This window comes from Corvus kubaryi, unplaced genomic scaffold (assembly GCF_017639235.1).
Source record: "Corvus kubaryi isolate FWS band 111438036 unplaced genomic scaffold, C.kubaryi_AGA036_p1.0 37385, whole genome shotgun sequence".
Classification (NCBI taxonomy): Eukaryota; Metazoa; Chordata; class Aves; order Passeriformes; family Corvidae; genus Corvus; species Corvus kubaryi.
The window spans coordinates 16,656,229-16,682,779 of record NW_024581127.1 but is presented as its reverse complement, the minus strand read 5'-3'; the positions used below and the strand labels follow the sequence as shown (position 1 = coordinate 16,682,779).

The 26,551-nt window shown below is 39.8% G+C and overlaps 1 protein-coding gene across 35 annotated transcripts in view; it reads right to left on the bottom strand.

Moving 5' to 3' along the window:
* Positions 1–25,445, bottom strand: part of RIMS2 (regulating synaptic membrane exocytosis 2) — a 452,323-nt gene extending 426,878 nt beyond the window's left edge. For 8 of the 35 annotated variants that reach the window (XM_042036188.1, XM_042036189.1, XM_042036190.1 and 5 more), the window contains exon 1: positions 25,013–25,440. In XM_042036188.1, coding sequence (XP_041892122.1) covers positions 25,013–25,182 — 170 coding nt within the window. In that variant the 5' untranslated portion in view covers positions 25,183–25,440. Of the gene's footprint in view, positions 1–25,012 lie in introns of all 35 variants that reach the window. The other 27 variants (XM_042036192.1, XM_042036198.1, XM_042036203.1 and 24 more) reach the window with 8 other exon arrangements.
* Between the last annotated feature and the right edge of the window lie 1,106 nt (positions 25,446–26,551).

Genomic DNA, 26,551 nt, shown 5'->3' with positions numbered 1-26,551 from the left:
ATTTTTCAATCTCTGATTTTACTATATCCCTTTTCATAGATTTTTTTTTAACACACTCCTGGCAATATGAAACCAAATTCCTAGCTCTGATAGTTGTCTTGGGAGTGCATACTACCAAATGTGACTGTTTTCTCTATCATCTTCTACGCTTAGCTTGGGAAATGATTACTTATAAAAATTAGAAACTGAAATTCCTGATGTTCCTGAGACACTTGAGCCTCATTAATTGAAAATTTTTAATCTACAATTATTTTATCATTTGAGGAAAAACTAATAGCTTCGTTTTTTACAGGTATTACAAGCCTGTGAAAGCAATCCCAACTCCCACATTGTGCATTTGGCAAACAGAAAGGCTTTTCTGGTTCTGTAATTGGACAGAGGTAAAACAACACACCCAATCTGTAAAGGCTTGAACTTACAAGTGAAGCTAGGTCCATAGGGATCCCAGAAGTGGCAAAATAGCATTTTGGAAAGACCCATAGAGTCATTCAAACGCAACTGGCAGTAATATGCCAGTTGAGCTTTGGATCAATAATGTAACAGAAAGCAAATGGGAAAATGGGCTAAATATAGGCATAGCTATAGCAAATAATGAAAAAAATTATAAAACATGTTTGGTGATTTTACATGGCCATATTACCAACAGACCTTCTGACCTATGCCACTTCAAAATACAACAAAAAACCAAACAAAAAACAACTAACCTCTCTAAAAGTCTACATTCTGAGAATTTCTTTAAAATATTTGTGCATAACACAGCACAAAATATTCCTTGTAGGTGGTTATGACCATAACCTTTTGGGTGGCCTCTTTTCTAAATGTTCTGTAGATCAAATAGAAGACACCAGATGAACACAAAATTAAATAGAAATCCGGATTTCAATAGACATTCTCAAAAAGTAAGCCTATAAAAATTTTATTATGCCAATATTTGATAATGATCTGGTATCTTCAGTTTCTTCATTCTCTTCTGGAAATGGGCAGTGACTAGAATCAGCAAAGGTTTCCTGTGAAAAGCCAGAGATTTCCCAGTGGTCTTCTGTTATCTTCTAACTCGGAGGAAAAAAAACTCCTTTTCAAAACAGTGGAATCATAGAATCATTAAAGTTGTAGAAGACCTGCAGGATCATCAAGTCCAACCTTAGACTAAATACCACCATACCCACTAAAGCATATCATGATAATATCCAAACTGACCCCCCCCCCGGTGCAACTTAAGGCTATTTTTCCTTGTCCTATCACTAGTTGCCTGGGAGAAGAGGCACTACCCTCACCTCAACACAACCTCCCACCTCACCACAATAAAAGAGGACCCAGGGAAGTTTCAAATTTTTTATTTATTCAGAGTTCTCCAAATGTCTCTTTGTTCAGCCTAATCTTCTGACATTTAGTCCTTCAGACTTTTTGGTTGGCATGCCCTTTTATAACAGAAACTGAAGAAAAAAAAGTACTTTAAATAACCTAAATCTCAGAAGGGCAGAAAGAACAGGCTTTCAGTTCCATCACTCCATTCTACTCCAGAGAGAAGCCCTGAAAATCTGCTTGACAGACTTTCCATCACAGAAGACAATGAGCTTCTGATGGTCAGGCACAATCCAGACACTTAACCCTTCCCAGAAAATCCAACTCTTATTTAGAATGAGCAAGGAGTTCCAGATGTAAATTAAGTACCAAGCTACACGGTGAAAAGTACAGTTTGATCCAAAATTTCTTTATATATTTTCAGTCTGCTATGGATATCAGGTACAGAGATTAAAGTCAAAAACTTTCAGAACATAAAAACTGATCACTACTCCACAAATTAATTCCAAGATATAAAAAATTCCTCCTCAGTTTCAAGGATTTCAGAAAAAAGAATATTTTTCCAAGAAAATTACTTCTGTATGTATGAAACAGTCTGGCAACAGCACCACAGCACTCCCTTCCATACAGATTTGCATGTGTAGCTTGAAACAAGGAATAAACAAAGTTCTGGAAAAACATACCATAAAATCACTCAGGCTTGAAGCAAGAATGGTGAAAAACAGAGGGAATTAATTATATTTTTCCATGTGTAGATGAGCACTTTCTTTCACCCACAAGTCAAGCTTCAAGATTTCTCACTTGGAATGTTAAACAAACTTAAGAAAAAAATGAAAATAAAACCTTCATGTTTTTTAGGATGTTGTGGTAATTTCCTCAATGGAAAATGTCTGTAATTTAATCTGATAATACAGACCACATCAGTAAGACCACATCCTCAGCAGCTTCCAAAGCATTTTTCTGACTACAACACTTGCTCTTCATCATTTGGAACAAAGTCAAAAGATAGTACAGAAGAAATTGCATTTTTCTCCAAACTGTTTATCTGTGAATAGCTCAGAGAGCTTCCCCTTCTTATTCTCTTGCCTCTCCTTGTGCAGCTACCTATTTTTTTTCAGAGATTGACCCCCGACTATAAGGGCAGCTGTCTGAGCGTGTGGAACTGCTCCAGTAAAGTAGTCCTGGGAGAATAGTTCAACATGAAATTCAGATGGTAGAGGAAGTTATAAACCAGGAAACAGATGGGTGCTATTCTCAGGCCCCAACCTTTTTTAGAAAACTGTTTTAAAATTTTTCAAATACTGGTGGTGACAGTGAATAAAAAAAAAACAAACCTAAACTTAAAAAAAAACCAACCTACCACCCTAAAAAACAGGTGAAAGTGTGAAACTACTTAGTTTTTATCTTAATGTCTTTGAATATCTGATGATAAAAGGAAAAAGAAAAAAATCCACCACACATCTGACTTAGCAGTTTGCCTCAATTATATTTAAAGAAACTGATTAACAAGAATACAGCCTTCAAATAAATTTAAGGTTGGTATTTGTATTTGTTCTAAGTATGGTTTACTATTCTCCTACTTCATTTATAAATGTTTATTCTTGCCTCCTTTTAAGTTTCCATCATGAGCTCTCTTCTGGATTGTCCAAAAATTAACGAAAGCAAAGAGGCTTATTTAAGAGCAGTTCCTTTGGGGAATGTCAGTCACAGTTATGTTTTAAAAAAAAAACCTTCAAGGCAAATGGTTACCACAAATTTTAGCATAACCCGGAGTAGACATGAACATCTAAAATACTAAAAACTCCTGTCCCCAAATTCTCACAATACAAATTAGACAAGGAAAAATAAGGAAAGGTAGGCAATTAAATTTTTTCTCTACTATTCTATAAGGATGGGACTAATTTAGTTTTCTGAGTTAAAGAAGTTCTTGTTCCAAATTAGACAACAGAAGGCTACTTGTTAAGTGATAACAATAATTAGAAGTACATTTTGTTTGTTTTCTGTGTTGAATACACAGAAAAGTATATTTAAATACTATACAGAATAGATAATACCAAAGTTTTCATAGCAGAGGTTTAGCCCACAATGCTGTCAGATTAATATAAGAATGAAGCATTGGTTCAGCACATGATTTTAATCAAATAACAGAACAACACCAATTTAACATTTTATGCCTATTCAGGCTAAAAACTTAGCAGTTTTATGTAGTTTGAGCGGTTATTTCAGAGACTTCAGTCCCCAGTAAAGAGAGAGGCAGTCAAAGTTAATAATAATCTCTCACTGTATAGACTAACTAGGCTGAAATTTTTGTCTTACCTGAAAAACACATCAGATCATACATTCTTTACATTTCAATATTTCATTTGTGAAAGTACTGTTTAACCATAAACATTGTTCTATCACTGATGGAAGAGAGAAAGATGAATGAGAGAAAGGAGTTACATTCATTTCAGATACCAAAAAATCCAGAGAGGACAACATTCAAAATTCACATAATGAAAGGATCACCTAGCAGTGATTCTGTTTTATGGAAGAATGAATACCACATATTCAGAATTTTCCTGCAAAGTGGAATTACTTTTTTTGACCCACTTTAATCAGTAGTTCAGGTTTCGCAAAAAGCTTCCCAGAATTAAGGGTCCTGGAAGCTCCAGATGTCTCTGTTGCTGAAGAACCAGGGACTGAACGAGTCAAAGGATGCAGAATATGGCTTCCCACCAGCCTGCCAGTGAGGCTGCCAAGGAGCTGGGGAGAGGACCTGGCAGAAATTCAGGTTTCTTCCATCAGAATCCAGATATCAAAACTTGTCTGGCTTTTAGCAGTACATGAAAAGTTCTGTCAAAAAAAATTCTGGCAAAAATTTAAAATAATCTCTCATTACCTCAGTGAACATGTAAATTCCCAAAAAGAGTTGAGAAGGTCTAATGAAGCCTTAAATACATCAAGACCTTACTGAGGATGGGAAAAGATCTCAATGAGCTTAGAAGAACATGCACAATACACTGCAGTAGAAAAATCTGTTGGTAGAATTTGAAAATAAATAAAACCTTGAAAACTCTGCACGAAAGAAAGGTGCTTTCTCTCTCAAAAACTTCCTAATGTCACTTTTACTTGGAACTGCCTTTCAGTGGTTGCACTGAACAAAACCCAAACACTCTTCCTCCTGCCTTCCTTCTCCTCACATTTCCCAAATGCCATATCTGATGCTGAATGCCATTCCTTGTCATTGTAGGAGTGGAGTAACAGTTGCTCTAGACAAAACCTGCTTGTATCATAAAAATCTCTTACAAGAAATAAGCACTGCAGAGGAAAAAAAATAATTATATAAGAAAGAAAACAAGTGCTACCAAATTCTTGTGCAGTCAAAATGGACATACTCACATACTTTATCCTTAAATACTATGCATCAAATAAAATCTTGTGTTTATCCCATTTAAAAAGTATACAAGGAATTTTTGTTCCTATTTTAACCAGAGACACTTAGAAAAATAGTATCTATTGAAATTGAGTGTTAGACCATAAAAGAAATCGGAAAATACACGGAAGCTTCCGAGGCTCACTGATGAGATCAGGAATGAGTAATATTTTGTCACAGATCACTTCTTTGATCACTTCAAATGAAACCTGAGGAACTAATAGCAGCTGTGGTTTCTCCTTTCCTTGCCCTTTTTTTCTTTATTTTTTTCCATTTTATTTCCTCCAATGTTATACTACCTTTATTTCTGAAGCAAGGAAATTTATGACAGCAAGCTAAATTCATGTATCATAAATGTCCTTGCAACAGATTTTCTGACATATAAAAACATTTTTTTCCTGTTATGTACAAGGCCTGAAAGGACAGGTCAAATAAACCCCACCTAATAGTATTCAACAGCAAAACTGTTGAAACAAGAATAAATGTCATTATTCGCACTTAGATTACAGCTAGGGGCACAGCAAGTTAATTGCTTCATTACAATGGATGGATTAGATTATTAAGAGTAAAATGATTATCAAGTGCACAGTCATGGGGTCATACTGGATTCCTCATTTCTCCTGGCAACGCAGTTGTACTGATGGCAAAATAGTGTTTTTAAAACCTTAAGTATCCAGGAGGATACTTTCTGTTTTCAAATGAGGACAATGTCACTCTTTTTCATGCTTTAATAATTTTCTAATTAAAGTACTTCAACTTTTCCTAAAAAATATGAGAAAACATAGTTTGTATAAAATTCAGCAACCTCCCTGTTCAACAAGAAACAAGAATAACCTGGGAGAACCCACCTCACCACATCCTACAATTAAAAACATGGCTGTAGGGCAAGCTACAGGTTTTGCTGCAATAGGTACTGCTATATTGCATGGGTAGTAGGTACTACCATGCCATGCACACTGCAGGTAATGGAATTTAGGAGGGGACTGAGGGTAAACCTAAACAAATCTTTTGTCATGCATCAGGACTCAGATATCCTGACCTCTGTGATCAGCTATTTTTTATAGTATACCATAACTCTCACACAGATGCTTCCTTTTTGTGGGAACCAAGACACAGGAAACCTGGAGAGACTTAGTATACACTTGAATTTTGTGCTATTATGGAGTACTACCTCAAAGTTGAGTTGCATACCTGAATCCAGAGAACACAGAACATGTACCATGCTGGAGATACTGGGAATGTGTTCTGAGAAGCTCTTGGATTCTCAGTACTGAGAATAGTGTTCTATCTGAAACACAAGTTTTGCAACTTTATTGATATTCAACTACTAGACTTCCCAGTGAAAACTTTTGCAATAATAACATCCTTTCTCAAGGACAGAAAATAAAAGAAGCAGAAAGAGAGAGACAAAGATGAGCACACTAAGATACGAGTCTCGTGGATGATGTGCTTTTGCTCTATTTTTACCAAAATCCCAGAGAAAGGAACAAAACCTACTTGTGCTGCTTCAGGGGCAACATTTGTTCAAGGCAGTAAAAACGTATTTTGGGAGTGCAAAAGGATAATCTAAGTCAGATTTGTTCTTGTTTCTAATCACTTCCTTCTTTGTGAGAGTGCAGACAATTCCAAAACTTGCTTACAAATGTTAAGGTCAATTCCCTCTCCACCTCTGCCCAGGAAACGCCCACATAGCTGCTGGAGATGAAAAGTAGCAGTCCTGAAAAAAGCTTTGCATTTCTCTTCAGTACAAGCAGAAACAGGGTTGGGTGATTTCACTGTACATTCAGAATTTTGGTGTCATTCTTACAAGCACCTTGACTCAATCTATCCATCCTCCAAAGAATGTAGACCAATCTGCTCTAATTAAAACTGGATAAAACAGATTATTAAAATAACAAAACATAGGGAAACAAAACTAGGGTAGAAATGTAGATTGCAACTTCCTTTAAGTGTATCTGACAGATTGAGAAAGCACAAGTAGGTTGTAGCAAAGCAAGGAAGTGAGTAAGCAAATGAACAGAAACTGATAGGAACCAGGCTCGCTCATTTTGACTGGCACAGCTGTCTGTCAGCAGCAAATTAAAAACAGTACTTCAGCTGGAAATGGTGCAGCTGACAGCACAAAAAAAAGCTTCAACTATCAGATGCCAGCTCTTAGAAATAACATTAATCAGATATGCCCTTTTCAAATTTCTTTACTTTGATTCTTACTTGACCGAACTGGATGAATTCATCAGGACAGGAGTTAATTTTGTTAACACCCATTAATTTAGCAACAGAAATATAGGGATTTGCCACCAAAAAGAGCTAGAAGAAAGATACAGGGACAAAGATCATTCTAGGCAATACGACAGCTACATTTACATATGGTCTACTACAGATAAAATAGTGTGAAGGAGTTTTATATTGTAGCACAGTAAAAAACTTTGGATCAGAAAGATTTTCTTAATGAGACCCCAAAGGATATTGAGTAGCTGTTGTTTGTTTTTTCAAAAATAGTTGTATTTTTTAATTAAAATCATACATACACACATACAGAGGCTATTTCCGATTTTTAGTAATAGCCAAGTGCATTCATAACTTCTACTTTGCACTTTATTATTGAAATAGCTTTCTTTTAGCTTTAAATCAGAAATATCTTCAAATATTTTTTATTTCCAGAAACATTTGTATAAAAATTGATTCATGTAACTCAAATAGTGTGCATGCTCTTAAAGGTGAGTTAACTGTCTGTAAAGAGAGAGAGCAAGAACCACTGAAAGCCCTACTGTCCCCCCTTTAACTACTGTAAACAAACAAAAACCTAAAGCTGTATCTACATAAAAGCTGATGTCAGAAGTGAAGATATCAATTTGCAATTTCCTTCAACTCCTTCACTTTTTATTGCTGTAAGCAGAATACTTGCTACACATGTGATTATTCTTGAACTTTAACCCAAAGCTTTATCATGTTTGTGAAACATACACTAATTTCAGTTTATTAAAATGTGAACCTTTATACTGTGTGTATTGCACAAACTGATGTTACACAAAAATATCCAGAGATAGCAGAGTAGTCAAAGATGTATGAGGTTAATGAAGTAATTAAGTTTTAAAAATAAAAGGAACCTACTCTAGAAGCAACAGTGAAAACCATTAAGTGCTGATACTACAAGGCTTGCTAACTTCTTCACTTTTTCATGTACAGTGAATAGCTGAATTTCAATAGATTAATTTAAATGGATAGCTGTCATTTTACTCTCTTGCTAGGGCATTTCTGGGCAAGGTGTTATTTTCTTCATTTATTTCACATATTTTATTTATTTATTTATTTACTTACATCTAGTGGAACACTAGATATTACGGTGTTTATCCACTTCTTAGAAGGGAAAATATTATCAATTTTTAAAGAAATTACCAGAAAACACCTTACTGTGTAAGAAAAATAGAGACATCAGCAAAATACTATGAACCAATCTACAATCCATGCTTTCACTGCATGCACCTCCTGCTCAAGCAGTGGTAACAGTAAATGCTGATTTACTGCTAACAGGAAACTTGGAAGCCTGCACAGTGATGAAGACAAAAAAATAAGGGTCCTTTTTATCAAGTGAGAAGGGAAAAAATCTTCCAAGACCAAAGAATACAATTCCAATGTGACAGACTGTGTTTTTATTTGTTTCAACATTTCACCAGGATGGGCACTATGCCTCACTTCAGGTTGCTCTTCTCTCCACTCTTCTGGAGGCAGCAAAGACAGTTCAGGAAGTACAAATTCATGGCTTAAATTCTACAGGGCTGGAGCAAGGTTGTCTGCAGTCTCTCACTCCCACATGGCCCTTACAGGTTTTGACATAAATGATGAGGAATGATGGGCATAATTTCTTTTCTTTCACAATAAGATTAAATCAGAAGTGATCTAATGACATTACTAGACTTATAACAGAATAAAAGAATGTAAGTTAAACCATAATTTGGCTCTATTATTTCATTATGGTAACAAAATTTTCAAGAAAGCAAAACAAGACAGCATTAAGTGTTTTATTTGCCAGTGATAGGGTCTAACCCAAATATTTTCTTACAAGCTCCATCCATAAAAATGAGTTGGGGGAAGTGAACTACTTCAAATTAGTCTGTATTAAAATATAAAGAACTGACAGACTTAAATGGTCATCTCCCAGAACACTTTTGTACATAAAGTAGATATAAAATGACAAAAATTGGAAAATCCTATCTTGTATAATCTAAATGAAAGGAAAATAAAAACATTAAACTAGAATTTGCTTAATTTAAAACTTCTTTGGAGCACTGGAAGAAATATATAACTTCTTGCGTGGAAAAAAATTCTTGTTTAACATGAACATGTCTTTCACAGTATCTTTCTTTTTTCAGAATAATTCCATTATCATCTCAGGTAGATCTCTATAGAAGTTCTATCCTCATTTTCTAGAGAAAGAAACATCTAATATAAGTGCTCCTTCTTTACATATAACATTAGGAGGAAAGACCTTTTGGTATTTCATTTTATACTAACACAGGTGTTCTAGGCAGCAGTAAAAAACAGTAATAGAGTCACCGTAACCCAGTCAGGCACTGGAAATGTTTAACCAGCCACTGAAACAGTCTGAATATTAACCTGTGAAAAAGCAAAAGGTCACTATACCCTCCAGAAATGTGTGTCTGACACTGATAGGAAAAATGTTCAAAACGAAGTTGTAATAAAATTACTGGCTTCTGAATGAATATGACATTTTTTAAATGTATAATTTATTCAGATGTGGAGGTAGCAAATCTTTCCAGAAGAGTGGGCTTTGACTATGAAAGGAGGACCATCACAGTCATGTGGGGATACTACACATATTAACATGTCAAAATATTGCATTTGTAGTAATTTTTACCAGCATTCTAGAGGGGAGACATAAGAAAGGGGACAGCTGTTTTATTTTTCAATGTAATGCAGATTAAAGATGACAGTTATAGCAATCCAAGAGAAAAAAAATTCTAACCAATAGTAGAATGTAGGCCCTAATGAATACTGGGCTAATATTAGCAACCAAGTAGTACAAAATATGTGAATATTTAATATTCCTACATAATAGTCCTTGTCCTGACAGATTCATTTCTCTTCTGAAAGAATGAAATGTCCCTCTAAATATAGCATTGCTTAAAAATAAGATTGCCAGGTAGGCATTCAGAAAATTGCTACTAGCATGGCAATATTTTTAATTGCTACATTTCTCAGTCTTTTTTTTTAATTCAATTAAGTCAATGAGGTTACATATCAGATGCACAAGTAAGTCTGCAAGTCTGTAACTTAGCAGAATCAATTACTTTTATTGCAGTTGTAAAAAAACTAAATGCTTTGATGCAAGGTCTGCCTTTTTCTTATGTGTTGGCATAGACAGTAGCATCGATAAGTTCAGACTTTGTATTTCTCTATGTAATCTTACAAATGTTCAGCAGTTAATTAATTCATGACCCTAGCATACTGAAAGTCAATCATAATTTTTTTCATCTACAAGATCGTTATTTAAAATTATGTTTTAGTAACAGATTAAATTAGAACAAAACTATTTATGTGTCCTCTTTTTTAAAATACTGATGTAGCCTATATTTCAAGTAAATTGCAAACAAACTTAGAGCCAAAGCCATCACACAATTTGAATAATCAGATCTTCCCATATAAAATCTGAAATACTAGGGGTGAAGCAGCTTTCCCATTATTTTGCACAACAAAAAGACTGTCCAGTCACCTGTGAAAATACAAGTGCCTGTGTGTACAGCAATTACAACTAGGGCCTTCGCTACACATCTTTCATTATGTATGTTCCAGATCACACTGGAAAATGCAACAACACAGCTTTACAGAGCTCACTCACTTAACCAGTGTCATCTGAGGTATTTAATTTCTCCTTTTTTTCTTCCTCCTATGAGCTGAACTAACTTATTTCTGAAAATCAGAGTTTTAAAAATATTAAAGAAGAAAACCTGCTGCCTGATACGGAGACACACAATCTAGTTCTATCTAAAGTAACACCAGTAATGGCTTTCCAACTCCAGTTATTCAGCAGAAAAAATTTATGAGCATTTTCTTTGTTTTCTTCACCAAAAAGGCTCTGAACATTAATTTTGGTGGCATTGATTCACAGACCTTAAACAGCAACTTCAAAATCAGAAATTAGTTTGTACATATTTGACTGCTGGTTTTCTCAATGATTGCAACACAACCAGTCTTTGCAGACTGTGGAAATAATGGTGAAATAATTCCATTTCTCTCAGAGAGTCCGAAAGTACTGTAGCTAATCTCTCTCAGCCCCTCAGCTGTGCTAGCTCAGCATTTGTAGGACTGTACAGTAAATCAGATGAGTTCCCTTCTATAGCTTAAAAAGATGCTTTGTCAAAGTGATGATGGGGGAAAATATTTTTTCATTAGCATAACCTCCCTGAAACAGTTTCCCTAGACAGTTCAACAGACACTTGCACCAGGGCCAAGATGGTGTCATGGAGGCAGGATGGAGCAGCTGGGCTGGCAATGGAGCTGCAGGTGCTGCACTGACAGCATGGAACTGCCTGGGGCTCTGGAGCTCAATTTAGCCTCTCAGATCTGTTTTCTGGAGAAGCCTCTCTTTTTCTTACTGTATTGATTCCACAGGGACACAGGAAGAGTAGTGTTTCTAAGCTCAAGTTAAGCTTTGCAAATATATTTGCTAAATAAATATTTTGGTGGATTTACCTTGGCTGGCTGCCAGACACCCACCAAGCCATTCTTTCATTCCCCTTCCTCCACAGGACAGGGCAGAGAATATGATGGAAAAGCTCATAGGTCAAGATAAGGACAGAGAGATCACTCACCAGTTACCATCACAGGCAAAACAGACTCCAATTTTGGAAGATTAATTCAAATTATTGCCACTTAATAACTGGGTAGGACAGTGAAAAAAAAATCTAGAAACACTTTTCCCCCCTGCCCCTTCCTTCTTTCCAGGCTTATGAATACTTATGAATACTTATGAACCTTCTACCTCCACACTTGGAGCAGTGCAGGTGGAGGGGGCAGGGACATTGTGGTCAGTTGAGAGCTCTTCATCACTGCGACTCCTTTCTTCTCATACTTGTCCCCTGCTCCAATGTGGGGTCCTTCCCATGGGATACAGTCCTTACTGAACTGCTCCAACATGGTCCTTCCCACAGCCTACAGTTCCTCAAGAACTGCTCCAGGTCCCTTCCACAGTGTGCAGTCCTTCAGGAACAACCTGCTCCAGCACGGGGTCCCTGTGGAATCAGAAGGCCTGCCAGAAAACCAACTTCAATGTGGGTTCCTCTCTCCAAGGGCTGCAGTACCTGCCAGGAGCCTTCTCCAGTGCGGGCTCTCCATGAGGTCCCAAGTTCATTCAGGGTACATCCACCTGCCCTGGCATGAGGGCACAGCTGCCTCACCACAGTCTTCACCATGGGCTGCAGGGCAATCTCTGCTCTGGTGCCTGGAAGCACTTCCTGCCCCTCCTTCCTCACTGACCTTGGTGTCTTCAGGGCTGTTTCTCCCATATTTTTCTCACTGCTCTCTCTCACAGTTGCTGCACAGGATTTTTTATCTTCTCTTACACATTATCCACAGAGATGCCAGCAGTGTCACAATGGACAACTTTGGCAGTGGTAGATCCATTTTGAAGCTGGCTGAAACCAATTTTCTCTGACATGAGGGCAGGTCTTGGTGTCTTCTGCCACCCCTGCAGCTTCACCCCAACATCTGGACACATAAATGCGGTACAAATACTTACTTCACACCGAAAAAGAAGTGATATCATTTTTAGTTGCTAATCTAGTAAGTTACATGCTTCCATATAAGTTCCATTTATTATGGAAATATGAACTTAATTGTGAATTAAAAGGCAAAGAATAGTTGGGTTGGTGGGCATCAGTTCAATAACTCCTTTCCTTCCTTTGTTTCACACACTGAGAAAATTTTTGAAGAATAACTTTATTAAACTGAAACTAAGGGTAGAATACATTTCTGTGATGTAATTACAAAAACTATTATGCAGATGTTCAAACAGTCCCTAAAAAAGATACTAATGATGTCCAAACATATTGAGCAATAGAAAGACACAGTAGAGCTCTGGTATAAACCTCCTTCCACATCTTAATACCATTCATCAACTTTATAAATACTGAATAAAAGATACTTATGTCCAAATAGAAGATATTTAATGGCAATTTCCCTCTTTTAACACAAACCAACATCTTTCTTATGGGCAGCTTTGCTCAAAATCCAGCAGTCCCAATGGGAGGCAAGAGATGTTTTAAAATAGGTCATCATGCTTAGTCTTATTCATGTTAGGACCAGCACTCCCTTTGAAATACAAATTTTTTGTGGATTACTATAATAGAACACTCCTAAGCCCTTATCAAAGAAAATCCTTGTGGCTATGAAGAGTGACAAAACATGTTACCAATTCTAAACTGCTCTTTCTTATTTAACCTAAGAACAAAATTAGGAATATATCATTTAATTATTTCAATAATAACAAGAAAAAACATACATCAATGCTTTTACTTATTATAATGACCACGTGATCATTGCCTATGGAACTATGACTTAGTTTCCTAGTGAAACTCCAGATTCAGTGAATGGTTTTGACCACTAACATTTTATTAGCCAAAATTATAAATCTAAGCAAAGGCACTATTTTAACTCGTATTCCTTTTAATAAACAAACTTCTTACTTGTAAGTAACTGGTCTTACTGAGTTAAGAAATAGTTATTTATATCTGAGACATTACATTAGGACACAGTGTTATCATGAACTAATTCTATAATTTTTATCACTCTTGTTTGTGCAGAACAAATACGACCTTTCATACTAAAAGTTAAAAATGTAACTAAATGTTTATTTTGTCTTTCTCCAAATAAAGCTTTCTTCTATACATGAGAATATGTTATAGAAAGCTCAGGAATATACAACTCAGACCAAATTTTAGACAAGAATACTCTGCAAATTCTGCAGAAGACATGTTCATGTAAACTCTACATAGCAGCTAAAAACATTTATCTTCCAATCACGTCTAAATAAATTCAAAATACGTAAATGTACATTAGTGCTCAGCTATAGCCCATTAAATTCCATTCAGCTTTGGCCACCTGCATTTTCAGATATCAAGCAGACAGAAGAATTCAAGGCTTTCAAATAACAAGTGCTTTCTCTGTACTCTAACCTGAAAGCACCTTTTCTTGGCCTAGTGCCTTCAGAGCACCCTCTATTGCAATTTTACAGATGAACCATAAAGAGGGCAGAAAAAAAATACATATGGATTTTTTGATATATATTTTTAATAATTGGAAGATACCCTTTTTTTAAAGAAATAGGGATACTATGTAAAAATACAGTTTTCTTTCAGTCATACTGGGATTTTGCTTAACTTTAAAAACTGGTGGAATCTTTGGGAAAGTTTTACAAAATAATTAAAATTACTGCTTCACTTGAAATATCTTCCGATGTGATATGTATTAGCATGGAAGTAGTACCAACACTTGAGAAATATTTACCATTCACTTAAAGTTAGCTCCTCCTTAGCTTACTATTTATATGTAAATCAGACTATCATCAAAGTATCAACAGGCATAATCTTACTACCAATCCAAAAAGCCAACACATTAATAAAAACCAGAACAAGCTGCTTCATTCTATCCATAAAATAAAATTGAGTTCTTAATTTTAAACAGTTCATAGTGTTTACTGTGGTATTTCATCACTTCATTACTGTAACATTAGAAGTAGTTTGAAAAAAAGCAAGATTTTCCTGAAGCATTTTAACTTTAGTAGAAAACACGTTTGACAAAAGCATAATCCTCAGCCTTATAACGTAACAGTGATGCTATTTTTCTAGCTGTTAGATAATATATGGTTTAGCTGTCACTCACTGTGCAGCAGTCGGTTACACAGAATGAAATGAATCATAATCACAATGACTAGCCAAATTAAGGAAAGCATGCTGAATCAAAACCCATGCTCCCAAACTGTCTTAGGGTCTGATTCAGCAAAAATATATTTGATTTCAATACCATACAGCATATTCCATAGATACCTCTTTATCCAGACTTTTAAAGCAAGAAAATGCTGAATTCAGAAGGCATAGCAAGACAACAGTATGTTTTTAACAGACTACCATCAAAAGTGACATATCAACTTGTAAATACACAGTACCTAAACAAATACCATTAAAACAACACATAGTAAAAGAGAGATGGTGTGTGAGTTAAGGAAAGAAACTCTCAAACTGAGTTTATAGAGCTTTCTTTGGGTCTTAAATGTTACATTGTTTTAAGCCTACAAGTAGTAGACAAACCCTTTTTGTAACTTCCCATCTAGCAATCTGACTAGCTTCATCTATGACATTCTACCTTAAAATATCTGTTAATCATTCTTATTGGTGAATGGCATAGGAAGGTTTTCTTTGCAATGTTCTTTTGATGATGGGCATGCTTAATCCCACATGCTGGAAAGATTTTGTATTCCAAGGTCTTCCTTTAGATCTCATTCTTCAAAGGCTTTCTGAATTCAGTATAAAAAATATACCAAATCCTAAGAATAACCACAGTCTAGAAGGGAAGCATACTCAGGTTCCCAGCAGTGAGTCTCAAATAGTAAAGTTATAGATAAATGAGCATACCCTAATTAATAATTGATAGAAATATAAGCAAAATATGCAGATTGACAAACAGCTTCTAGGGAACCATCAATGTCAGTGCCAGCAGGGAAAATGTCCATGGCATTCTTATAAGACTGAAGAGTAAAGAGTTACTCTCAAAGGCAGAATTCTGCAGGGCAGACTCAACTTACCTACTTCCAGAAGTCTGTGAGATAGACCTCTACATCTGACATATTCGCTCTATCTTCTTTTTAAGTCCACAGCCAGAAATAGGCTCTGCAATTCATCTGGCCTATTTGAAATGTCTAATTTAAGATGAGATGGATCACATCCTAAAGGCACCTCTTTATTTCCATTTGCTTCAAATTGAATATAAGCGATTTCAGACATGGATGTCTTCTTCTGTAGGTATTCAGATCTTGTCAGAAGAATCCCAAAGAATTTCTGGGGTCAAATAGCATAATTTAAGCTCTAAATGATGTAGCATGGGAAAAAGATACCAAAACTGAGGCAATGATTTTCATTAACCAAACTGTGGGTTTCTGAACTTAAAGAAGACTGATTTCGTGAGGACTCACACCTCAGGATGGATTTATTTTGATGCCAATGTTGGTTCTCCCTTAGAAGAACTCCTTGGTATGTAGAATGGTGTGAGTCAACTTTTCCAGTCAGGAGACAATCCCTTCCATTACCCATCTTCTTATTTTCATTGAACCCCTAGTAATTACATATTCTTGGGACCTCACATTTTTGTCAAATTTTTTGTAAATCAACCAACACCTTGCATCTAGTGAATAAATATGGCAGCGGATGCAACTGTTTCCCTTACAATAATAGAGCAGCCATGTATTTTCACGTTGGTGAAAGACCTCCTTTATCAGGAAGAGATTTGAACACAGCTCTCTCTTCCCAAATGAACAAGTTATGGGCAACACTGGAAAAGTTTATTCTGCATCCTAACAATGAAGGCATAAAATTGTGCAGTCAGGAATTCAAATGTATGGACGGGCAAGAGAAAGCCTAAATACCTCTGTGATTAGGATACTCCCTATCTAGAGGCAAGTCCTCATTCTTGCTCCAAGGGCTGTTGTGCATTTTATTTAAGTACTCAAATGCAAAATTCATAAGGAGGCATCTGATACAGACAGGATACAACTCAGTGGCACTAAAGACAAACACTGTGCATAGCTGAAGTAATCAAATTCAAAATACAATATGAGGAATGACTGATCCAACAAGACTTCTGCAGAAAAGCATGGTGAAGGGGTAGTAGATCACAAGCTGACCATGAATCCGTAAGTGCTATATCACAACAAAAACCCCAAACACATGTGACACTGTCTTTACAAGGAAAGGGTTCTGTGCAAGACACAGTTTTATCCCCATGCTCTCCCCATACACTTCTGTTTGGAATATGTGTCTGGGTTTGGACACTGTGTTTCAAAAAAATCAGTCAAAAAATATAACCTGTTGAGTTTACAGAAAGGAATGATGAGAATATACAGGAGGAGCTATGATCACATTTGTGAAATACAGAAAAGGTTGCTGCATACAGAAAAATAACAGACTGTATTGCATTTCCATTGGGGACAGAGCAACTAGCAAATGGCAGGAAAGAGATTTGGGTTTAACAGTAAGGGGAAAATTACAGGGGTAAGGATAAGGACTTTGAGTAACTGAGACAAATTATCCAGGGAATTCAAGAAATCTCCATCCCTGACTGAGTCAGTAGTGGAGTCATTATTCTCATACCTTTCAGTAGTAACCTATCATTTGAAAAAATGTAAAATTTTCATACTGTATACGAGAGCTTTACCCTAAGATCTGCTTGGCCCACTCTTCACCTTCTGCTACACAGGCAACACAGCTCTTGCAGAGATGAGTGTCTTGAATTCAGTGCATCATCTGCTATGTGCCCTTGCCTTGGCCATGAACGCTACTTACTTCACTGGTTAGGTGGGGTCTCACAATTGCAAATCACTAGTTTAGACAAGTAAGTGTCAGGAACTGCTATCTTAAGAGTCGGTCATGCCTTGAGGCAAAGGATGAATTGCAAGACCTGTTGAAGTCCCAACCAGCAATGTTTTCTATTATTCTATGTGTTCTCTGGGTTTTAAACAGCTTTAAAAGCATTGCTTCTCACTCATCCTTTCTGTAATCAGAAAAATGTATAAACCAAGAGTTAGATAAACACTATATGGAAAAAGACTTCTTGCTAACACACTGGAGTACTCATTTCTGAAAAGTTATATGAAAGATGGTTGTAAAACATTTTCCAAAACAGGTTGACTGCTTCTAACTCACAATTTTATTCAAAGGTGAAAGCATTTTATGTTCTTCATATGCTTAAGATAGTACACATTCTAAAGAAAGTCTGCCCTCAAAAATACACAGAACCAAAATGCCACATTATATCGAATACCTAGCAATGCTATGACCTGTTAAATATTCTGTGTACAAATGCAATATTACATTTGCTATAAGAAATGCTTCACCTTAAAAATATTAATGTCAAATAAAGAATAGGTCATCAGGAAGTATTTAAGCAACCTCATATAAGATTTAAGAAGGAAGAACCAACCCCATAGAGAGTAAACAAAGAAAATAGGTTTCATGTGTTATTTAAAGATTTTCTTAAGAATTTTCTAAATAGAAGCACTCAGACTTGTTCGAAACACAAGTTCAACTCTTGCTAATTCCTTGTAGAACAGACAGGATATCTCACCAAATTTTTAATAAAAGATTTTAAAGTCTAAATCAAAGATATTCTTTATGGCCTCAGGCCTCACATCAAAACTTAAAACCTCCAAAAGATATAGATACATGAAGTTAATTATTATGAGTATTACTTTTCCCCTATCAAAATGCATGAATTTGATTTCTTTATCAAAATGCAACTGAGACCACTCTGCAAGCATGTAATATGATGACAGCTGATACTTAAATTCAGGCCTATAAAAGAACTGCCTTCCACCTTCAATAACAGAAAACAGCAGAAATTGCTTTGAACACTTACTCTTCAAAAATTACATGTATTTGCTTCTCAAATGCACTGCTATTCCCCTGTACAATCTTATTGTTACATTAACTCTTATAGTCTCAATCCTTACTGACCCCTTTGCAGATTCAAGACCATAGCTTGGAGAAACTACACGAGGACAGAGTCACCACATGATATCTTGCAGAAGCAGCTCTTCAGCACAGCACTGATTTTTCAATGTTACTGTATCACCAGAAGTATAATAACTCCTGAGATGAAGTTACTGGGGTTTACAAATGCATTACCAGATTTGGTGCAAACTGTTTTTATTGATAAACTATAACATACCCTCAACAGAAAGTTACTTCAAGGATGCAACAGTTCCTCCTGTTACACCATGAAGTCCTGCAAAAGAGATCTAAGCTCAGTAAGCATTGAAAACAATATTGGTCAATATGAACTTCAGGTTTATAACACTAATAACTTTGGACAATGACTGCTTTTGAATGCCTTTTTTAGACAATTAGTACTTCAAGACATTCTTCCTGCTGGCGAGTTTAAATTAAAAGAAAGACTTGCCCACTCTTAGAGAGATTAGGTTGTCTATGGTAAATTGTAGCTATTAACCTTGATATAGTAAGACGTGATTAAAACAGCCCATGTGATCTAAACTTAACTTAAAAAATCATCCCCACCTCAAAGCTCAATGTATAACATCTCTTGCAGTAAAACAGGTATAGATGAGATCAGAAGTCATCACTTTTTGTGTTTCTTGGGGTTTTATCTCCCCAAGTTTCTGTCAAAAAAGCATCATCGGTGAAGATGTTGGGGGAAAAGGAAAGATCACACTAAAATAATTCTTCTTGGAAAAGGCTGGCCTAATGGTCTTAGAAACTGCCCTAGCATTCTGACTGACTGTAAATATGACAACGTAACTTGAAGAAAGCCACTAAAGCAAAAGGGTGAAAGGTGGCATTAAGCTAAAGAAAATCCCATTCCACTGGACTAAAATTCCAAGTTCAAGCTATAATTTTACTTCTTCCTCCCTATTATGAAACCTTGAATGTGTTGCAAGTATTTTAAAACTTCACTGGCAGGGTAAAAACACATTTTACACCAGTTCTGCAGTAACCTATCACTTCTGTGTATTTTGACACTTACAATATATACACTAATTAGCCACTGGTTCAATGGAAAAATCAATTATTTGACATTCTCAGTTATTTAGATGTTACCCAGCTCAGAGATGCATGCAGACAAAACCCAGAATGGACCATTCAGTCCCCTAACCTCATCTCCAGAGACCACTGCATTTCAGTCACTGCTTTCTAGGATACAGTCCCAGCACCTTAAAATTATGATCTCCACTCATCCTTTAGATGTAAAATTAAATGTTTTCTTCTCTTTTCTTTTCCAACTAAGTGCAGAAAGGTATTTATTTGACAAGATTACAAAAAGCACATACTGTCATGTGTTGAATGTCTTTTTTGGGCGTTCTTTGTTAACTAAATCCTGTATCTGTTTTATGATTTCTCAGCCCCATATGATGTCAAGCCTTTCTACACCCAAGCCATCCTACCAGTACTTCTTGAATGTGGGAACACCAGCACTACTGCAGTCTTCTAAAACTTTACTCAACATAAACATTATCAAGCCAAATAATTATTGTAATTGCCACTCTGTATAATCTCCAAATATATTCTGCTTAGTCACTAAGAGGAAGTATTACTTTAATCATTTGTAGACAGTGCCTGAAAGTGTGTTAGGTTCTTTAGAGAACAATTGTAAACACTGAGTCTTCTGTAAGAGCAAATGGTACAAGCCATAACAAACTGACAAGTATTATCTACAGTATAAAATGTCAAAGCATATGATAAGAGTGAAGAGCAAGGAATAATGACAATTTTGAGAGAGGCCCAAAAAGCAGTACAAATTATTAAAAGAAAGGGGAGACGATAAAGAATATTATTAGGGAGCAGAATGAGGCAGGAGGAAGGAAAGAGGACATGGCAGGGCAGGAAACTATATGTATATCTGTGCAACTTCCACTATCATTTATTTCATACTGCATAAACTTATTAGAGTCACTTTGACCACATTTTATTTTATAATGCACAGAAACAAGAGCAAAATAATGAGTGGTGTAGCAACAAACTGTTCTAATCAGCACTCCAAATTCAGAGAAAATGCAGTGCAAAGTTATGGAAGCATAACTTAACTAACATTGCCTGGAGTCCTAGTTTACTATTTAGTCAAAAGCAAATACTTTTGCCTTACTCTATAAACTTTAAGAATTCCTATACATATCTCCATTTTCCAAAAGCAAAATCAATAATCACCACATATCTCTCTTTCTTCTCTTCAGCTCTGAAATCCAAATCCGAAACACACAATGCTTTTAAGACAGTGCAAATCAGAGTCGATTATTTACGAAGTAGGATAATTATTTATAAAAAAGTACAACAGCTTTGTAAGTCTGATATTTACACTTCTGTGACTCATGGCCAGCAGTCACAACTGCTTCCTCTTCCCCAGGTGAGCATCCTGCCCCACATCTCTCTCACAGTGTCATACAGAGCCCACACAGTGCAGCTTCCTTACGGTTTGCTTGTCAGAGATTTTGTTTCAGTCAGTGTAGCTACCCCATTTTTACCATGCCTGCACAATCACTACCACAGTAACTGAGCACACACAAGCCTGCAGTCAGTTGTACCTTCCTACAGCTCACTCTGGACTTGACATTGGTGGATCACAGAGAGCCACCACCCTCTAGCTATCCCACTGTGTTTCCACCTTTCTTGTCCCCTTAGGTAAATCAGCTGACAAATCCACACACACTTTTAAAAGATATATTTTATAAGGACCTCATGGTAAACCTGTAATGCTTTGCAAATCTATGAAAAGTTGGATGATTTCATAACAAAATTTCTCTTGGGAAAATTTGTCTTCGACTGGGCCAAACTGTCCATACCCATGAAAAGCTAAAATACATATCTTTTCAGAGCTATGATTCTGACTTTATGAGGAGAGCATTTTATCTTTAGAACTGCTCAGCAAAGAGTTTGAAACTCATGATATTTCAAGTACCAAAGTGTAGATGCACATCACACAGGCTGAAACAGAAGTCTTTATAAATAATGGCAGCATTCTAATGTCTCCTGTAATTTTTTTCCTGTATGCATCCTCTCAATACATTTAATACAGAAATAAAGTACAAATTAAAAGTAAAAAAGCACAAGACTGATCACACAAACCAGTCTGTATGGAGGCATTGTGCTGTCTAAAATCTGTTAAAAAGCTCACACACACAAAACCAGATTTTATAAGAGGAAGGATGTGCATAATGTAAAGGAAAAGTCATCATCAAAAATTCTATGCTCTATCCAAGTCAGTAAAACATCCACAAAGAAAAAGGTTGAAAATATGTAAATATTCTTAAAACAGCAAAGACTTACACACAGAGTACAGACATAAATTCACTCTGTCACGCATTATGCATATTAAATATTATGCAAAATATATATTCAATAACCTTGTCAAAAAGACACCTTCCTAGGACATAACACTTAAAATGCACTCCAAGGGTCCCAAAAGTTCCAGAAGAGAGACAGTCAAAGCAGCAGAGTTTTCCACCCGTCCTTTTTAAAGCAGAAGCTCCACCACAGGAACACAGTGCACAACTGTAGCTCAGCATATTTCACAGACCAAACCAGGCCAAAGGAGACAGCAAATCTGAAAAGCTTCTGCTTTCCATGCCACCATGTTCCATCAGATCCTGGCAAGAATTCATGCTGACCCGATCACTATTAGTTGCTACAGATTACAACTCAATAACATTTGTATTTCCTTTCCCCAAAAAGAGTAAAACAAGCATAAGGAGAAGTTATGTATCTATTTTAAATCCACACATATTTACCCCAGGGAGTGAAAGGAAAAGAATAAATAGTCCACATTACAGATGTGAGTCACACCACTTAATGCTCTTTTGGAAAATGCTCAAATACCACAGTGGTGGGCACAGCATAAGAATTTGAAAAACACAAGATAGAAATAGAATGGAGAAAGGAAGTAGAGCCCAGGGACTAGTCATTCATACTGACACTCAATCACCATAAATTATAAAAAAAAAAATAGAGGGAATACATGCTTGCTGCTTTCTTCAACATTTGAACAGTTCTTGTGTTAATATCTCTAAATGTCAACTCTTGTTTTCAGCATCTTTTTTTTATCCTGCTATATTTCTCCATGGAATGAAATGACACAATTTTATTGCTGAGGCAAAAATACCTTCCACTTCAAAAGAAGCTTGCCTTCGAGGAGAATTACACTTGAACAAAGACTGCAGGATTTAGCTCTATATTTATCTCTATGGAATAACAGTGGTTCATTCATATAAACATGGCGGGGTTCTTTTTTATTCTTTCTCTTCTTTTGACAGAAAGAAAACATCTCTTGAGAGAATTAAACTCAGTAATATCTACATAAAGATGATGGTATGACTTTGGTGGAGGGCTGTGCTTGATAAATCCACAGATATTTTTAGAATAAACATGTACCTGATGGTTCAAGGAGACACTTCATTTTAAGAAAAATGAAACTGGTGAGTTATTCATCTGACACCAGCTCACTTCTCACTATCCTCTAAAATATTGTGGGCCATCTATTCAAATTCCATTGACAACAGCATTTTCCTAATAGAGTTGCTTTAGGCCATCTTTTATGTATAACCTACACCATACCCTCTCCCTTGCGGCTTAAACAGAACTCAAGTGGACCCTTTTAGTGAGACATAATGAGAAACTAAACCCCACCCGAAGTTTATCTTTAGATTTGACGAAGACCTTTTTTTTTGCCCATTGTCTGCTTCCAAGATTCTGAGTATTACAAATTTAAACAATTCTGTTTCACTTCTTAAGTTAGTTTTACCTTGCCATTACTTGAAAATAGTTTATTCTTCATTTGCAGGCTTAACCACTCAAGCTGATCCCAGTGCTGTACTGAAATTGTACTTTATATTTGATCATAAATATTACTGTCCACAGCAAAAGTTGACAGGAGCTTTCTTTAAAATTGTAATGCTATTATTATATATTTAAAATGCAAACTTAATTCCTTGAATTCCTGCAGCTTCCAACTGAACTTCCACTTCCTTCTTTGTTAATGATTTTTAAGAGTGCAGAAATTTTAGACAAACATTTGCATTTATTTTGCTATATCATAGAATTTAATAAAATAAATCAGTCTAAATTGTCTCAAAATAAAAGCATCCCAATAGCAAACAAATTGTAGAGCAAGAGACTAAGATGTGGTGACAAAAGAAGGTATGGCACTTTATTTCCAGTGCTCACATAACACTGACACGCTTCAGAATGTTCACCCAACAAAAAACCTTTTTAAACAGACTTTGAAATGTTTTTAGGAGATCTCCTTAACGCTTAGGAGCTGTCACACAAATGATATTTGAAGTTGTTCATATGATGCTAATAATAATGCAATGAATCTTGGAAACGGACTTCCAAAGTCAGCAACTAAAGCCCAGAAGACAGCTTCCAGGTGCTGAGTGGGAAAGGCCAGCTGCAGTTAACATGTCCAAGACACAACACGAATTTTGGTACAAAAAAAATGCTTCAGCTTCACCACACTCATCAAAGTCATGTCCACGACAGCAGCAGCTTTGCTTATTACTAAGGCATTCGAAGTCAGCGTGGTTACTCCATCACGGAGGGAGAATAGTTTTCTCGACTTTACTCAGTGTCTGCCAGCCCGACTGGGGAAGGGCGTGACCCACGCTGTGCACGGCAGCGGGACCCCCGCGCCTGCAAAGGAGACCGGCGTACCCCCAGGGCTGGGGCTCAGCGCACGGGGAGAGCTCGCACCTCCCCGGGCCCCGCGCTCCTGTCCCGGACACTCCCGGTGCCCAGCCGGGTGGCCGCGGACAGCTCCCGGTGCTGAGCTGGGCCGGGTGGCCGCGGACAGCTCCCGGTGCTGAGCTGGGCCGGGTAGCTGTGGACAGCTCCCGGTGCTGAGCGGGATCGCTCCCGGTGCCGCTGCCGCTGCCGGAGCCGAAGACGGAGCCGGAGCCGGGGCTGCCCCCATGCCCGCGCCGGGCAGGCGGAGGGCGTCCCGCTTCCCCCGGCGCCGGGGCTCACGCTTGGAAAGAGCAGCGGGGCGGGGGCGGGCGGCAGACACGTTGTCGGGGGAAGATGGCGGCTGAGGCAAACCCACCCAGCCAGGCGGCCGGAGCCCAGGCCCCGGCGGTGCCGCTCCGCCCGGCAGGGCCGCCGCCGCCAGCGCGGAGCCCGCCGCGCCCCCGGGACGGGGCCCGATGCTGCCGGTCCGCCCCCTCCGGCGGCGCCGACCGCCGCCCCGACCCACCCCCGTCCTCCCGATGGCACACGCCGGGCGAGGACGGCACCTGTGCGGCCATGTTGGGCGTCTGGTTCCCGCCGGCGCCGGGGCGTGCGGAGCCGGAGCCGCCCCGCGGAGCGCGACCAAGGCAGGCGCCGAGCCCTGCCCCGTCTCTGCCCGCTCCCGCGGGTCGCCCCCGCCGTGCCCCACACTCGCCCGGCGCTGAGCACCCCTGCCCTCCCCCAGCCGCCCGACTCCTCTCTCCCGCCCTGACCCTGCCGGGGGAGAGACTTCCGCGGCCGTGGGCCCCGGAGGACGATAAAGGGATGCGCCCGCCCTTACTTGAGCACGGATTGCTCCTTCTCCTCTTCCTTCTTCTGGCGGTCCATGACGGCCAGGATGATCTTCCGCTCTTCCTCCGTGAGGTGGCTGAGGTCCGGCATCTCGGGCTGCGGGGCCGGAGGAGGCTGAGGAGCGGCGGGGCCGCTCCGGGGCCCGGCGGGAGCCGACATGTTTGGTGGGAGCTGCCGCCGCCGCTACGGGAAGCGCTGCCCGAACTCCAGCAGCAGCAGCGGGAGCGGCCGCCGCCGGCGCCGGGAGAAGCACATACAAATCAATACCCTGTAATCAACCGGCAGCCTAATGACGGCCCCGCCGGGGAGGGGCGGGGTGCCCGGCAGCCCCGACCTCGCACCCACCCGCCGGGCCGCCGGCGGCAGCGGGAGGACGGGGACGAAGGGGGCCCCGGGGGGCGAGCAGGGGGAGCAGGGAGGGGAGAGGGCAGCTCCAGGAGAGGAAGGGCCGGGGGCGGGGTGGGGAGGGTGAGGGGAGAGGGCAGGATTAGCTGCGGGAGCGCTGTGGTTTGGGTGCGAGCGAGATTATCCCAACCCTGAGCACCCGGCGGGGAGAGGGAGGACGGAGCGAGCGGCGGGGGGTCAGGAGACGGGGGCAGCGGCTGCCGGGGGGGCCGAGGGGGATGCCGTACGAGAGCGGAGCCCCGGCGCCCCAGGGCGCGCAGCAGGGGAAGCCCCAGCGGGCGAGCGCCAGTCCCGGCCGCCGGCCGCGGCTCATAATTCCTCGCCGCCGTCCATGGAAGGGACCGCGGGGCGCCGCGCCCGCCTCCCGCCGCCGCCGCCTCCCGCCGCTCCTCTGCCGAACCGCGCCGCTTCCTGGCGCCGCCTCGCTTGGCTGGTGCCCTCTCGGCTGCGGGATGGAGTCCGCCTAACCCATGGCATGGCGGAGAGCCGGAGTCACGGGAGGGGGCTCCGCATCGCCCCGCCGCCTCCCTCCCCTGAGCCGAGCGGCGCGGGGCGATGCGGGGCCCGGCTGCCGCCCCTAGCGGCGCCGCGCGGGCTGGCGGCGGGGGGCGGCGGGCGGCAGCTGCCCTTATTTATTTATTTATCCTCGCACGAAAAATGGACGCGATAAAAATCACGCGACGAAGGACAAGGAGGAGCCAAGGCGCCGGCGACGAGCTGGGAGGACCGAGCCCTGCGGCCGCGGGGGGGCAAGGGGGAGGGCGGGGAGATGTTGCGCGGCCGCGGCTCCCGCATCTCCTGCCGCTCCCGACGCCCGCGGGGCGGCCGGAGATGGGCACCCGCACGGTGGGGCCGGTCCCCGAGCGCAGCCCCAGGCAGGAGGATCTGGCGCGGGGGAGCGCCGGCCCCGGGAGGAGGAGATGGAGGCAGCGGGAAAGGCGAGGGGGAAGCGGCCCGGGAGGGCGGCAGAGCACCCATATCCCCGTCCCGTCGAAGGCCCCACGGCACGGTCCTCAGTTCGGGCAGAGAACCGCAGAGCAACATCAGGGAAGCCGCGGACTGCGCGCCGGGCCGGTCTCCGGCTCTCCCGAGCCGGAACGGCATCGCTGCTCAGCCGTGCGAG